Source organism: Pongo pygmaeus, chromosome 2 (assembly GCF_028885625.2).
Source record: "Pongo pygmaeus isolate AG05252 chromosome 2, NHGRI_mPonPyg2-v2.0_pri, whole genome shotgun sequence".
In the NCBI taxonomy this organism is placed as follows: domain Eukaryota; kingdom Metazoa; phylum Chordata; class Mammalia; order Primates; family Hominidae; genus Pongo; species Pongo pygmaeus.
The window spans coordinates 34,166,097-34,182,328 of NC_085930.1; the positions used below are offsets into that span (position 1 = coordinate 34,166,097).

Here is a 16,232-nt window from a genome sequence, read left to right on the forward strand (position 1 = left end):
CTCAAGTGATCCTCCCGCTTCAGCTTCTGAAAATGCTGGGATTATAGGAGTGAGCCACCATGCCTGGCCAAGCACTTTTTAAATAAAATTCTTATGATTCTAATATCAGAGCTCCTACCTATCTTAAAAACTTTATGATTTTAACATCAGAAATTCTATTTATAGGAACAATGGGGATGCAAATTTGGTGCTATGTAACTTTTGGTTATGAGGAAGTGAGTCAAAGTGCAGCTTGATTAATGCTTAATTATAATTGTATTTCTGTCCATTATTCTTGCTAACCCCGTGATAACAACTTCATTAAGTGTGTGAGTGGTGGGAGGAACACCTTCCCAAGAGGAAATGTATGTTTTACTCTCAGGCAGATAGGAGAGGGCAGAGAGCTCATGTTATGTCTGCTTTTTATTAATTGTCTTCAGCTCAAAATAATCCTTACACCAGAGAGACATTTTTTGGGATGGTATATTTTGATCTCCTATAGACTCTATAGACCAATCCTACAGCCACTCTGATGCTGATGATGGGGCTCAGTATACAGCAACCCAAAATATGACCATAGGAGACTAGAACACATCACCCTAAAATATGCCTCTTTGACATATTGATTATTCTGATCTAGTTATTCTGGGAAGCTGCAGACACAGAAGCAGCTATGAAAAGTTGTTCTTTTATCTCAATAAAGGAAATCTCCATTGATAAGGATGTCTCCCTGTCTGCACCAAGAAGACACTGATTATTAAATCACTAGATATGCTTTTTGATTTATTGACATGGAGTCTCACTCTGTTGCCCAGGCTGGAGTGCAGTGGCATGACCTCTGCCTCCTGGGTTCAAGCAATTCTCCTGCCTCAGTCCCCTAAGTAGCTGGGACTACAGGCATGCACCACCACGTCTAGCTAATCTTTTTTTTTTTTTTTTTTGGGGGGGGTATTTTTAGTGGAGATGGGGCTTTGCCATGTTGGCCAGGCTGGTCTCAAATTCCTGAGCTCAGGTGATCAGCCCACCTCGTCCTCCCAAAGTGCTGGCATTACAGACATGAGCCACCAGTCCAGCCCTAAATCACTAGAGACTCTTAAACAATCAAGACAGAATCACCTGAAATCTGCATAACAAACCTTATCTCTGTTTAAGGTAATTTTGCTGGTCATCTCAACTTAACTGAATCTGTCTCTGTCTCCACATCCTTCTTTGTTGTTGTTGTTGTTGTTTTCAGAAAATGATAATATTTAAGCCTGAAGTTTAAAATCTTTTTTTTGTTAATTTTTATTTTTTAAGATTTACTCATCTCTCTGGGTTATCTCCCATGCATACAAGAGGTATACAAGTTATTAAACTTGTTTTTCTCTTGTTCAATCTGTCTTTTGTTACAGAGAGTCTCAGCTAAGAACTCATGAAGGGAAGATAGATAGTCATATTTCTTCCCCTATACCAAAATATTTAATAACTTTACACCACTCCCCTTCTGTAAACTGAGTTATACCCAGCCGTCTTAGCCCTTAGCAGCATTAGCAAAATAGGGAGAAAGATCACGTAACACAGATTGGTATCACTATAAATTCATGATCCCCAAACTGAACTAGACTATTAACACTGCCTGATATCATGGCTGTCTCACCAGTCAACTCATACTTCTTTCTTTACCATCCTAACCATTTTTTGAGTGTGCAGTTCAGTAGTGTTAAGTATATTTACATTGCTATGCAACAGATCTCCAGGACTTTTTCATCTTGCATATCTGAAACTCATTAAACAACTCCACTATTCCTGGTAACTGTCACAGGGGGTGGCAGGGACAACTATCTGGGCCGGTGGCTCTGAAGTAAAAGAATTTACCAAAAACACTTGTAAAGAAAGGCAAATTTCAGGTCCTTTATAGGGACATGGATGAAATTGGAAATAATCATTCTCAGTAAAATATCGCAAGGACAAAAAAACAAACACCGCATGTTCTCACTCATAGATGGGAATTGAACAATGAGAACACATGGACACAGGAAGGGGAACATCACACTCTGGGGACTGTTGTGGGGTGGGGGGAGGGGGGAGGGATAGCATTAGGAGATATACCTAATGCTAAATGACGAGTTAATGGGTGCAGCACACCAGCATGGCACATGTATACGTATGTAACTAACCTGCACATTGTGCACATGTACCCTAAAACTTAAAGTATAATTAAAAAAAAAAATGAAAGAACCAAAAAAAAAGTAGGAAAAGCCAGGCACGGCTCACGCCTGTAATCCCAGCACTTTGGGAGGCTGAGGCAGGCAGATCACAAGGTCAAGAAATTAAGACCATCCTGGCAAACATGATGAAACTCCATCTCCACTAAAAATACAAAAATTAGCTGGGCATGGTGGTGCACGATTGTAGCCCCAGCTACTCGGGAGGCTGAGGTAGGAGAATCGCTTGAACCCAGAAGGCAGAGGTTGCAGTGAGCTGAGATCGCACCACTGCACTCCAGCCTGGTGACAGAGCAAGACTCCATCTCAAAAAAAAAAAAAAAGAAAGAGAGAAAGAAAGTAGGAAAATACATTGCAATAAAGCAACAGGAAGGCTGCAAAAGAGGAGCCGACTGCAAAGAGACAAAGATTAGCTGGAGATTTTATAACATAGAACTTGGGCTGATTGATAGTGCCAGTGCACTGGGAGCATAACTTGCTTTCTTTTGTCAGCTGAGATGTTTGATAAATTGAGGCGTTTGTTGGTAAGCAGTAAGTTTTTGAGTTATGTACATTATCTGAGTAGGAGGGCCATATGTATTGGGCAATATGTCCTTGGGCATAAAGAAAAACAGACCTATAATTCATCTGCTTCCTTTTTTGTTTATATGTCCTGAACCGTGAAGACAGGCATATTTATAGCTTATTTGTTTTATCTCTTTGCTTTCCTCTGGTCCCACCAGCCTGACTCCTTTTCCCTAATTAGGACTCCACAGTAACAACCATTCTACTTTCTGTTTCTATACATTTGTTATATGTTATTCTTTATGACAATAACAAACCTTCACCCAATCTTTAGTCTCCGCAGAGGTAGTCTGTCTACCTCTTTCACAGAGAATGCGAACTGTATCAAATTATAGCCATCATGTCTATAAATTGTAATCCATACCCACCTAAGTTTCTTCCCTTCTTCTTGTTACAATGAAAGTGGTATTTTTTCCTCTTATACGAAACCAATCTCTCCATCTCTCCTCTAAATAGCATCTCTCCTCTATATACCATCTCTGTTAATCTTCTCAGGAAGTCTACCCATCCCGTTATCCTTTCTTTCTCTTATCCCTTTGCTGATGATTCTAACAGCATTTAAAATGTCAGGCCTCTCCCAACCTAACATAATAATAATGAAGAAAATTTTCCTGGACTCCACATCCAGGGACTGAGCACGCTGTCTTTTCTTTAGACAAATTTCATATAAATGTTTAAACTTGCTGATTCTATTTTCTCATAATCTCCTCATTCCTTATTCACTCTCATCTGGCTAAAGCCCCCAAACATCACAATTAAGGTCCCAGTGGCCCTTGTGTTGCTAAATCTAGTAGATACTTTTCAGTCTGCATTGCATGATCTCTAGGCAATATTTGACCCTGTTACCCATCCACTTGTCTTTGAAAACACCTTTTCCTTGATTTCTATGTCATATTCTGGTTGTTTTCCTCCCATCTCTTTAGCTGCTTATTTTCAGTTTCTTTTGTCCATTCCTGTTCTCTACCCAAGCCCTAGGTAATCTCTTCCACCCATATGGTTTCACAGACTCTATGTTAGTAACTCTCAAATCTGTATCTTTGGTGCATTCTTCTTTCACCTAAACTCTAGACCCATACAGCCAACTGCCAAATATCCAAAAGGAGATATCATTTGGCTATCTTGAAGAGAGCTCAAAAGCCGCATGTCTAATACTATACTTACCATCTCTGCCCTCACCCCATATACTCCTTTTCACTGTCTGCCCAGGTGCTCAAACCAGACTATTGACTTGTTCCTCTCCTTTTCTCCCAAATTGATCATCAAATTCTGTCACGTCCAGCTCTTAAATATCTTTCAAATATTCCCCCTTTTCTTTGCCTTTACTGCCACCACTCTTGTCCAAGCCACTAACATCACTTACCTGATCTATTTAGTATTCGTTCATTAGCAAATTATTATTGAGTTTCCGATACTTGCCAAGCACTGTTGTAGACATTGAAGGTAGAGCAGAGAATCAGATACAAGAGTTCTCTACTTTGTAAGTAACACCTAAATCTTTGAATCCATGCTTTGTCTTCCAACTCTTGAAAGAGACGTTGGTATAGAGAAATCATTCTCTATTATATAATAAACAGTGCAGGCAAAATACACGGCAAATGACATTTGCACCAGTGTAGAAAAGATAACATGTGGTAGAATAAGCTCTGGGGAACTGGAGAGTGGGTGCCTTGACTACAAAACAGCCTTTACTTAGGTCTAACCATTGTTTCCAAGAAGAAATATGAGCCAAGAGAGAGCATTCAGACCTTCTACTTTTTCAATTCTAGTGTTTATGTGACATTGTCTTATGGGTTTTTATATATTTCCTTGCTTTTAAAATTTATTTCTTTTTCTTTTCTTTTTTTAATGTATTTTTTGTAGAGACAGGGTTTCACCATGTTGGCCAGGCTGGTCTGGAACTCTTGAGCCCAAGCAATCTGCCTGCCTTGGCCTCCCAAAATGCTGATTATAGGCATGAGCCAATGCTCCTGGCCTACAATTTACTTTTTATTTTTTTGATACCTTACATCCCATATTACAAGCCATTCTTCTATGCCGAAACATGTATTTTGAGGCCGGGCGCGGAGTCCGAGGCGGGCGGATCACGAGGTCAGGAGATCGAGACCATCCTGGCTAACACGGTGAAACCCTGTCTCTACTAAAAATACAAAAAATTAGCCGGGCGCGGTGGGGGGCGCCTGTAGTCCCAGCTACTCCGGGGCTGAAGCAGGAGAATGGCGTAAACCCGGGAGGCGGAGCTTGTAGTGAGCCGAGATCGCGCCACTGCACTCCGGCCTGAGTGAAAGAGCGAGACTCCGTCTCAAAAAAAAAAAAATGTATTTTGAAAATCACTGTGCTTTTTGTTGGAGGTAAGATGTCTGAACCCTGGAAATAATCTAGAATAGGTCAGATCCCAGACATATTAAATAAATTATGTTCTGCTATATTTATAGAAACACTTCCAAAGATTTTTCACATAAAGAATCTTAGTAAACTTAACAGAATGAAATTTCCTTTACTTGACAAAGATTATATAGCAAAAACCTTCATAAAATATTAATGGAAAAACTTCAGATGTATCTCTTTAAAGAACAGGAACAAGAAAAAATAACCTCTACCACCGCTATTTGTTATAACTACTAGAGGATATTTGTTCTTGATTTTTTTCCATGTTTGGGAGTAAACTCATGATTTTTTTGCTATCACCACCTCACCTTTCTAACATGATAGTAATCAGTCTCTTAGACAAGATCTCGTTTTTTAAAATCATTTGGAAAAGACTATGCTTATCTTCTTTTATTTTAGTAAACTATATACAATATAAACATTTCCATTTTAGTCATTTTCAAGTGTACAGTTCAATGGCATTAAGTTCTTGTACAACCATCACTACTATCCATCTCCAGAACTTTTTCATCATCCCATACTGAAAATTCATACCTATTAAACAGTAACTGCCCATTCTTCCCTTTCCCCAGCCCCTGGTAAACACTATTCTACTTTCTGTCTTTATGATTTGACTATTCTAGGTACTTCATATAGGTGGACTTATACAATATTTGTCCTTTTGTGCCTGGCTTATTTCACTTAGTGTATAATGCCTCCAAAGTTTATCTATGTTGTATCATGTATCAGAACTTCATTCCTTTTTAAGACTGAATAATATTCCATTATATGTACCTGCAACATTTTTTTACCTATTCATCTGTTCACGGATATTTGGGTTGCTTCTACCTTTTGGTTATTATCAATAATGCTACAATGACATTAGAGTACAAGTGTCTGTGTCTCTGCTTTCAATTTCTTTGGGTATATTACTAGGAGTAGAATGGCTGCAGAATATGTTCATTCTGTGTTTGGTTTCTTGAGGAACTGTTAAAACTGTTCTTCATAGCATCTGCTCCATTTTGTTGTTGTTGTTTGTTGAGACAGAGTCTTGCTCTGTCACCAGGCTGGAGTGCAGTGGCGTGATCTCAGTTCACTGCAACCTCTGCCTCCCAGGTTCAAGCAATTTTCCTGCCTCAGCCTCCCGAGTAGCTGGGACTACAGGCATGCGCTACCACGCTTGGCTAACATTTGTATTTTTAGTAGAGATGGAGTTTCACCGTGTTGGCCAGGATTGTCTAGATCTCCTGACCTCGTGATCCACCCACCTCGGCCTCCCAAAGTGCTGGGATTACAGGCGTGAGCCACCACACCCAGCCGCATCTGCTCCATTTTACATTCTTACCAGCAATATACAAGGTTCCAATTTCTACATGCCTTTGCCAGCATTTAATTTTTCTGGCTTTTTTTTTTCTCTTTAGAGACAGGAGAAACACAGACTTGCTTTGTCACACAGGATGGAGTGCAGTGGTGCAATCATAGCTCACTGCAGCCTCAAACTCCTGGGTTCAAGTGGTCCTCCTGCCTCAACCTCCCAAGCATCTGGGATGACAGGCACACACCACTACACTTGGCTATTATTTTTAGTAGAGATGGGGTCTTGCTGTGTTGCCCAGGCTGATCTCAAACTCCTGGACTCAGTGATCCTCCCACCTCAGCCTCCCAAAACACTAGGATTACAGGCATAAGCCACCATGCCCAGCCTTATTGTGGTTTTTATTTGCATTTCCATAATAATGTTGAACATCTCTTTATGTGCTTACTGGCCATTTTTATATCTTCATTGGAGAAATGTCTACTCAAGTTCTTTGCTCACTTTGAATTGGGTTGTTTAGGTTTCTTTTGTTGTCGAGTTCTAGTTCTTCACATATTCTGGATTTTTTTTTTTTTGAGACGGAGTCTCTCCCTATGGTGCCCAGGCTGGAGTGCAGTGGTGCGGTCTCAGCTCACTGCAACCTCTGCCTCCTGGGTTCAAGCGATTCTGCTGCCTCAGCCTCCCAAGTAGCTGAGATTACAGGCATCTGCCACCACGCCCAGCTAATTTTTTGTATTTTTAGTAGAGATGGGGTTTCACCATGTTGACAGTCTGGTCTCGAACTCCTGACCTCAGGTGATCTGTCCACCTCGGCCTCCCAAAGTGCTGGGATTACAGGCGTGAGCCTAGCCATATTCTGGATATTAATCCCTTAACAGATACATGATTTGCAACTATTTTCTCCCATTCTGTGGATTGCCTTTTTATTCTGTTGATAGTGTCCTTCTATGTACAAAAGTCCCTTCTCTCTCTCTCTCGACAGTCTTGTTCTGTCGCCAGGCTGGAGTGCAGTGGCATGATCTCGGCTCACTGCAACCTCTGCCTCCTGGGTTCAAACAATTCTCTTGCCTCAGCCTCCTGAGTAGCTGGGACTACAGGCATGCACCACCACGCCCAGGTAATTTTTGTATTTTTAGTGGAGACGTGGTTTCACCATATTGGCCAGGATGCTCTCTATCTCTTGATCTCGTGATCTGCCTGCCTCGGCCTCCCAAAGTGCTGGGATTACAGGCATAAGCCACCACGCCCGGCCCAAAAGTATTTCATTTTTATGAAGCCCAATTTGTAAATTTTTTCTTATGTTGCCTACGATTTTGGTGTCATAAGCATGAAATCTACCAAATCCAATGTCATGGTTTTCCTCGATGTTGTATTCTGTTTTATAGTTTTCACTACACTATTATATTTAAGTATTTGACTCATTTTGATTTTTGTTTTTGTTTTGAGATGGAGTCTCACTCTGTTGCCCAGGCTGGAGTGCAGTGGCACAATCTCGGCTCACTGCAAGCTCCGCCTCCCGGGTTCACGCCATTCTCCTGGCTCAGCCTCTCTAGTAGCTGGGACTACAGGCGCCCACCACCACGCTCAGCTAATTTTTTGTATTTTTAGTAGAGACGGGGTTTCACCATGTTAGCCAGGATGGTCTCGATCTCCTGACCTCGTGATCCGCCCGCCTCGGCCTCCCAAAGTGCTGGGATTACAGGCGTGAGCCACCGCGCCCGGCCCTGACTCATTTTGAGTTAGTTTTTATATGTGGTGTTAGGTAAGGGTCCAATTTCATTCTTCTCGTGTATATCCCGTTTTCCCAGCACCAATTGTTGAAAAGATTGACCTTTCCCCAGTAAATGGTCTTGTACCTTATGTTTTTAAGATGACAGCTAAACCAAAATAATTGAAAACATGAAAACACTGTGCTAGCTAAACAAAATATGTGGAGGCTGGATTTTGGCCCAAATGCCACCAATTTACAAATGTGTTTTAACTTCATTTCACATTAAATTTTCCAAATGAGCTAGGAGGAGACAGAAACTTACCGTGGCTTATCATGTTCCAAGCATAGTGCCAGGTACTGGTGATAAACTGGTCAAAAAGATTAAGAGTTTAAAGTCCTAGCGTCAAGGAGTCTGAAGCTGAGTAAGAAGACTTGTGAAAAAAACACACTTTATTTCAGTACTTTGTCAGCAAATGTTTATAAATACAGGGCCCAAACAGAGAGTAGGTTGAGAAGAGGACTAGAAACAGTTTTTTTTTTTTTTGAGACAGTCTTGCTCTGTCGCCCAGGCTGGAGTGCAGTGGCGCGATCTCGGCTCACCGCAACCTCCGCCTCCCGGGTTCAAGCGATTCTCCTGCCTCAGCCTCCCGAGCAACTGGGATTACAGGCGCGCGCCACCACACCTGGCTACTTTTTGTATTTTTAGTAGAGACGGGGTTTCCCTATGTTGGCCAGGCTGGTCTCAAACTCCTGACCCCAAGTGATCCGCCCGCCTCGGCCGCCCAAAACACTGGGATTACAGGCGTAAGCCAACTGGCCCGGCCCAGAAAAAGTTTTTAGGATATATGGAGGAAAACACAACATAACACAGCTACAAGTCCGTGACAACTGAGAGCGTAGGCTGCAAGTACCCACTTGCCTACCGACAGCCGTCTCCTCTAAAGCGCTTCTTTCAGCCAGGAAAGCGTTCTTTGCGTGCTGTGACGTAAAAAAAGCAGCGCCGGAAAGGAGAGGAGGGAACTTCCGGCTGAGCCCCAGCGACCGCTTTCGTCGGCTGTGTGGGCTGTTGGGTAGGCTGCGTGCTAGCTTCGGCGCGGATTCCTGGGCGTCTGTAAGTCGGAGTCCTTCGTCCTCCAGGGTCCCTGTTCTTTGCGCCAGCGGGAACCGCTATCTCTGCACTCCTGGTAAGCGAGTTTCTTCTTTCTCCTAATGTGTGTGTTGGGGGTGGGAGGACGCCAGAGACGTTCCAAGATGCATTTAGTGGCGCATGTGCGCTGGGAAGGCCCACAGGTAAGAGGAAGCCCAGTGATTTTAATAAACTATAACTAGTACAGTACCTGAAACAAAATCAGTGGTTCCTGAAATGATGTACTTGATTGCTTTTTACAATTGGGGTTTTCATTTCTGTGATATTCTAAATCCTTTGCCAGTTACAAGAATAAAACTTTTAAAACTCATTCTGAACTCAATGTATATTAGATTAGGGCCTGGGGACCCCAGTTAAATATTTCCGGGATTCTAAAGTAAATTGTTTTCTCTTTAAAGGGAGGCTGAGCCGGGCGCGGTGGCTCACGCCTGTAATCCCAGCACAATGGGAGGCCGAGGTGGTCGGATCACGAGGTCAGGAGATCCGAGACCATCCTGGCTAACACAGTGAAACCCCGTCTGTACTAAAAATACAAAATAGCCGGGCGTGGTGGCGGGTGCCTATAGTCCCAGCTACTCGGGAGGCTGAGGCAGGAGAATGGCGTGAACCCTGGGAGGCGGAGCTTGTGCCGAGATCGCGCCACTATACTCCAGCCTGGAATGACAGAGCGAGACTCCTTCTCAAAAAAAATAATAAAGGGAGGCTGAACTTTTTTTTTCTTTTTTTTTTTTAATGAAGGAAGCATCGATCTAGGGTATTAGAAAAATATTTGCGTGATTACCGTAAGCCAAATACTGTCAAGCATTGGATTCAATGTTAACGTTATAGACAAAGTCTTTGTCCTCATGGACACTAGTTAGTCCTTAACATCTAGTGAGGCAAATAGATAACCAGCCAATTACAGTATAGTGTTAGAAGTACTGTCATAGGCACAAGAGTGCTGTGAAAACTAATGGTGGAATACTTGAAGTGTGAGGTGAAGAATAGCTAGAGATGCTGCTGACCTGGCCGCAATAAGCTTAGAAATATATGTTGGGAACAATACCAATGGATAGCAGTATCCCTTGAAACAGAACATTGAAGGAGGATCAGATTGTGAAGCAAAGGTAGAGGGGTTATTTCGATCGGTTGCGTTTGAGGTTTTTTTTTTTGTTTTTGTTGTTTTGAGACAATCTTACTCTGTCGCCCAGGCTGGAGTGCAGTGGTGCAATCTCGGCTCACTGCAACTTCCGCCCCCCGTATTCAAGCGATTCTTCTACTTCAGCTTCAGGAGTACCTGGGATTACAGGCGTGCGCCACCACACCTGGCTAATTTTTGTATTTTTAGTAGAGATGGGGTTTCACCATGTTGGTCAGGCGGTCTCAAACTCCTGACCTCAAGCGATCCTCCCTCCTCGGCCTTCCAAAGTGCTGGGATTACAGGAGTGAGCCACCGCACCCGGCCTGCCTTTGAGGTGTCTTTCTGATGCATGGTCATTGAAGCCACAGAAGTAGGTCACATCTCAGAAGGGAAATGTATAGATTGAAAAAAAAAGAATAGGATAGAATGCGGAGTTACATCCACCTTTAAGGGAGGGGCATCTGGACATCAGTGCACAGGTCAGAGCAGGAAACCTAGGAGCCTGTGCAGGGTCATTAAATGAAGCCAAGGGAAGAAGGAATTTTTCAAGTGTTTTATTTGCATTTTGTAAAAATTTGAATTCCCTTTATTTCTTTTCCTTTAAATTTGAGACTAGTTATACATCTTTAAGCATCTTCAATGTCTCATGGACATCCAGGCCTTTAGGATAAAATTGTGGAGCTTTATATACATTTGTCTCAATCTTGGACATTTTCTTTGTTAATAATAATATTTGCTGCAAAATAAAGCCTGAACGGGGGAAGAATTTGTTGCTATTTTTTGATCAGTAGATTTTGGTATATTTCTGTAATGAGGGCATTGGTACAGCAGTTTCTAAGTGCTTTTTACCTGTTGCCATTGTCAGTACCTTTCATGTCCTTTGTCTTTATTTGTTTCTTTTGTGAAGGATCTTGTGTTTCGTTCTGTATCTGGGCTTAGTGTAGAATGGAGGAGTATGCAGCATCATGATGTCAGCTGCCTCGGTGGTACATAACTTTGTTGCCCAGTAACATTGATTCTCTGGGCCCCTAGATAAAAATCTAAAAAGGATCTTCAACTTATCCTTTTAGCTAAAGCAATAGTGAAATTCATGTCTAAAATAAGAACCCAACTTTTTTTTTTTGAGACAGAATCTCACTCTGTCACCCAGGCTGGAGTGCAGTGTCACGATCTCGGCTCACTGCAACCTCCACCTCCCGGGTTCAAGCAATTCTCCTGCCTCAGCCTCCCGAGAAGCTGGGATTACAGGTGCTTGCCACCATACCTGGCTAATTTTTGTATTTTTGGTAGAGATGAGGTTTCTCACCATGTCGGCCAGGCTAGTCTTGAACTCCTGACCTCAGGTGATCCACCCACTTCGGGCTCCCAAAGTGCTGGGATTACAGGCATGAGCCACTGTGCCCGGCCAAGAACCCAACTAAGTTTTAAACTTTTTGCTCAATGAGTGATCACAGGCTCTAGACCACAGGAGTCTAGAAAAAAAATTGGTACAAAGATTTTACTTTGTGTTTCAAAAATTGATTTTATTTTGGTATTTCAGATTTATACTTGCACAATTAGTTGAGAAGTTATAAAAATCTTTGTCTAATTTGTAATTGCCTTTTTCTTCTTTTACAGGGGTTTTGTTACATGGCTGCTTTCCTCAAAATGAGTGTTACTGTCAATTTCTTCAGACCTTTCACCAGGTTTTTGGTGCCATTTACCCTTCATAGGAAGAGAAATAACTTACACTCAATAATTTTGCAGAGATACATGTCTTCCAAAATACCAGCTGTTACTTATCCTAATAATGAGAGTACACCCCCTTCTGAAGAGCTAGAATTGGATAAGTGGAAAACTACCATGAAATCTAGTGTGCAAGAAGAATGTGTTTCAACAATCTCAAGCAGTAAGGATGAAGATCCTCTAGCTGCCACCAGAGAGTTCATTGAGATGTGGAGATTGCTTGGCAGAGAAGTACCAGAACACATCACTGAAGAAGAGCTCAAAACCAGTATGGAATGTGTTTCTAACACAGCAAAAAAAAAATATTTAAAATATTTATATGTGAAGGAAAAATTGAAAAAAGCTAAGCAAATAAAAAAGGAAAAGAAAGCAGCAGCAAGGGAAGAAGCAAAAAATATCCAGCTGCTAGAAACCACTGAGGAAGATAAACAAAAAAACTTTCTGTTTTTACGACTTTGGGATAGGAGTATGGACATAGCAATGGGCTGGAAGGGTGCCCAAGCCATGCAGTTTGGACAACCTTTGGTTTTTGACATGGCTTACGAAAATTATATGAAACGAAAAGAATTGCAGAATACTGTTTCCCAGCTTTTAGAAAGTGAAGGATGCAACAGAAAAAATGTTGATCCCTTCCATATTTATTTCTGCAATCTAAAAATAGATGGTGCTTTTCACAGAGAGTTAGTTAAACGGTATCAAGAAAAATGGGACAAATTGCTTTTAACATCAACAGAAAAGTCTCATGTAGATTTATTTCCAAAGGACAGTATTATCTATTTAACTGCAGATTCTCCCAATGTTATGAGTACTTTCAGGCATGACAAAGTTTATGTAATTGGGTCTTTTGTTGATAAGCATATGCAGCCAGGCACATCCCTAGCCAAGGCAAAACGGCTGAACCTGGCAACTGAACGCCTTCCATTAGATAAATATTTACAATGGGAAGTTGGTAACAAAAATCTCACCTTAGATCAAATGATACGTATTTTGTTATGTCTGAAAAACAATGGTAATTGGGAAAAGGCTCTGCAATTCGTTCCCAAGAGAAAACATACTGGTTTTCTGGAGATTTCTCAGCATTCTCAAGAGTTTATCAACAGACTGAAGAAGGCAAAGACTTTTAATTCATTTTCAAAAGGTTCTCTGAATGTGCACAGAACACGTGGCTCAAATGAGAACATTTGATGGCTTAAAAAGTAAATGCGTTGGAAATACAGTTCTGTTAATGTATTTCTTCCCAAACAATTCATTTTTCTCTTCTAAAGGTAGTCTTTCCCAACTGACTGCAGGGTTGTGTCTTTTCTCAATTAGATATCTGCAGAACTTTAGGATTATACTTTGTTTACTGCAAAAAGATAATAAAAAGAGTTGTCCAAGATTGTTGAACAGAATAATCTTTAAATTATCCCAGTTAAATAGTTGTACCATTGGTAGACTTTTTTATGGAGGTTCCTAGAGGGTGGTGCCCTGGGGTGGGCTTGGAAGCTCTGCACCCCTTCCCCCATAGCTTTCCCTGTGCATCTCTTTGTCTGTATGTTTTGTAATATCTTTTACAGTAAACTGGTAAATGTGTTTCCTTCAATTCTATGAACCATTCAAGCAAATTAATCAAGAGAAGGAGTTGGTACCCCAACTTGAAGCCAGTCAGTCAGAAGTTCTGTAGGCCCAGATTTGCAACTTGAGCCTGGTGGGAGGAGGGAGCAGTTTTAGGGACCGGGCCCTCAACCTGTGGGCTCTGACACTATCTCCCAGTAGATAGCATCTGAATTGAATTACAGAACACCTAGCTGGTGTCCACTGCAGAATTGATTGCTTGTGTGTTGATGAGAAATTCCCCCACATTTGGTCACAGAGGTCTTCTGTCTGTGTTGCTTGTTGAGTGAGAAAATAGGAAAAAGGACTTTGGGGGGGTTTTTCTGTACAACTATGAAAAATGGGTTCACAGAGATAAAACTGATTTCTTGTCCTCTTAAAGAAAAAGGGATTTATGTCTGGTGCATTGGCTTACTCCTGTAATCTCAGCACTTTGGGAGGCCAAGGCAGGCTGATCACTTGAGCCCAGGAGTTTGATACCAACATGGGCAGCATGGTGAAACCCCATCTCTTAAAAAAAATACAAAAATTAGCCTAGATGTGGTGGTGTGTGCATGTAGTCCCTGCTACTTGGGAGGCTAAGGTGGGAGGATCACTTGAGCCTGGGAGGTGGAGGTTGCAAGTAAGCCAACATTGTGCTGCTGTGCTATAGCCTGGGCAACAGGGTGAGACCCTGTGTGAGAAATTAAAAATAAAATTTTTGAAAACATGGGAAATAGGAATGATATAGGCAACTATTCCCAATTTCTGAATTGGAAATTGGCATAAACATCCAATGCATTTCTTTTCTTTCTCTTTCTTTTTTTGTGATGGAGTCTCACCTTATAACCCAGGCTGGAGTGCAGTGGTATGATCATGGCTCACTGCAGCCACAATCTCCTGGGCTCAAGTAAGCCTCCTGCCTCAGTTTCCCAAGTGGCTGGAATTTTAGAACCCTGAATGATGCCCTGTTGCGGGGTTGCATTTGCTAGAAGGAAGAGACGCCATTTCTTCATACAAAGACTGTCCGCCTTTAGGCCATGTGCTTAAAAGATTGCATCCACTAAGGAGGTATTCCTTTCTTAATTTGCCCAAAGACAGACAAGGTGACATCTCCACAGACTTGAAGTGAGAGTAAGCTATGAAGATATGAGGGAAGGGAATTCCAAGCAAAAGGAACAAGTGTCAAAGCCCTTGAGAGAGGGTTCAAGGTCCAATAAGGAGACTGGTGCTCCTGAAGCAAAATGAGTAAAAAGAGCTGAAGATCAGATCAGAGGAGTAGCTAGGTCTGTCAAGTAAGGCATCTTAAGCCACCATAAGAACTTTGGTTTTTACCAGAAGATCAGATGGTCTTGAACCAAAAAGTGACATCTGACTGATGTTTTAATAGGAAAACTGGAATATTAGCTCTGTGAAGGCAGGATTTTTTTTTCTGTCTTATTCACTGCTATATCCCTAGAGCCCAGTATAGTGCCTGCTGCTTAAACATTTGAAGAATAAATGAATCTGACTCATTGTCCACCCCCCACCCCCATGGTTTTGTATATTTATTCTTTGTGAAAACACATAACAAACTTTTTCCTCCAGCCCAGATATAGATCTCAGATGGGTGATTTTTTTTCCCTCCCCTCCTTGGATGATTTCTTTTCTTCCTCTGTCTCGGATTCTTGTTGTCTTTTCTTGCCCACTTGCTACCACCACCCCATTTGGGGATCTTCCTCTTGTCTTCATCTCCTCCCACCTGCCCCACCCCACCCCAAATTGGATTCAGTTTAAAATGATGACTTTGGCTATGTCGAGAATAGATTATGAGAGAGACCAGTTAGGAGGCTATTGCAGTAACAAAAGTGAGAGATAATAGTAGGTTGTAGGAGGGTGGTAATAGAGTAGGTAGTGAGACGCAGTCAGATCTGAATGTGTTTAGTAAGATAAAATTTAGGGAAGACTTCAAGATTGTTGACTAGAGAAACTGGAAGGACTTGTTACTATTTACCGAAATGCAGAAGCTTTGAGGGGGCAGGTAACTTTGGGACATTTTACAGTTGCCTATTAGATGTCCAAGTGGAGATATCAAGTGGTCAGTTGGATATATGAGCCTGGAGTTCAGAGACAAGGTCTGGCTGGAGATGTTAATAATGTAATTAGTTAAATGCTCCAGGCTAGTTGAGGCCATCTAGGGAGTCTGTGTGGATAAAGATATCTGATATCTGAGCCCTGAGGTACTCCAACATTTAGAGGTGTGAGAGATGAGAAGGAACCAGCAAGACTGAGGTAGAGCAACCAGTAAGAAGAGAGAGAAAATGTCCTGGAGGCAAAATGAAAAAAAGTGTTTCATGCTGCAGATCAGGTAAGATGAAGTCTGAGAGCTGACCACTGAATGTAGGAATGAGGACACTGCTGATTATCTTGAAAACAGCAATTTCAATGGAGGATTGAAAAGAAAGCCAATTGGAGTAGGTTTAAAAGAGAATGGACAAAGCTGGGTGTGGTGACTCAGGCCTGTAATCCCAGAACTTTGGGAGGCCGAGGTG

At 41.8% G+C, this 16,232-nt stretch overlaps 1 protein-coding gene across 1 annotated transcript; it reads left to right on the forward strand.

Moving 5' to 3' along the window:
* Positions 1–9,157: 9,157 nt before the first annotated feature.
* TRMT10C (tRNA methyltransferase 10C, mitochondrial RNase P subunit) lies at positions 9,158–13,505 on the forward strand. Its single transcript, XM_054481179.2, has 2 exons — positions 9,158–9,321; positions 12,022–13,505. The coding sequence occupies exon 2, from the start codon at positions 12,034–12,036 to the stop codon at positions 13,312–13,314; it is 1,281 nt and encodes a 426-aa protein (XP_054337154.1). The 5' UTR covers positions 9,158–9,321; positions 12,022–12,033; the 3' UTR covers positions 13,315–13,505.
* Positions 13,506–16,232: the final 2,727 nt, after the last annotated feature.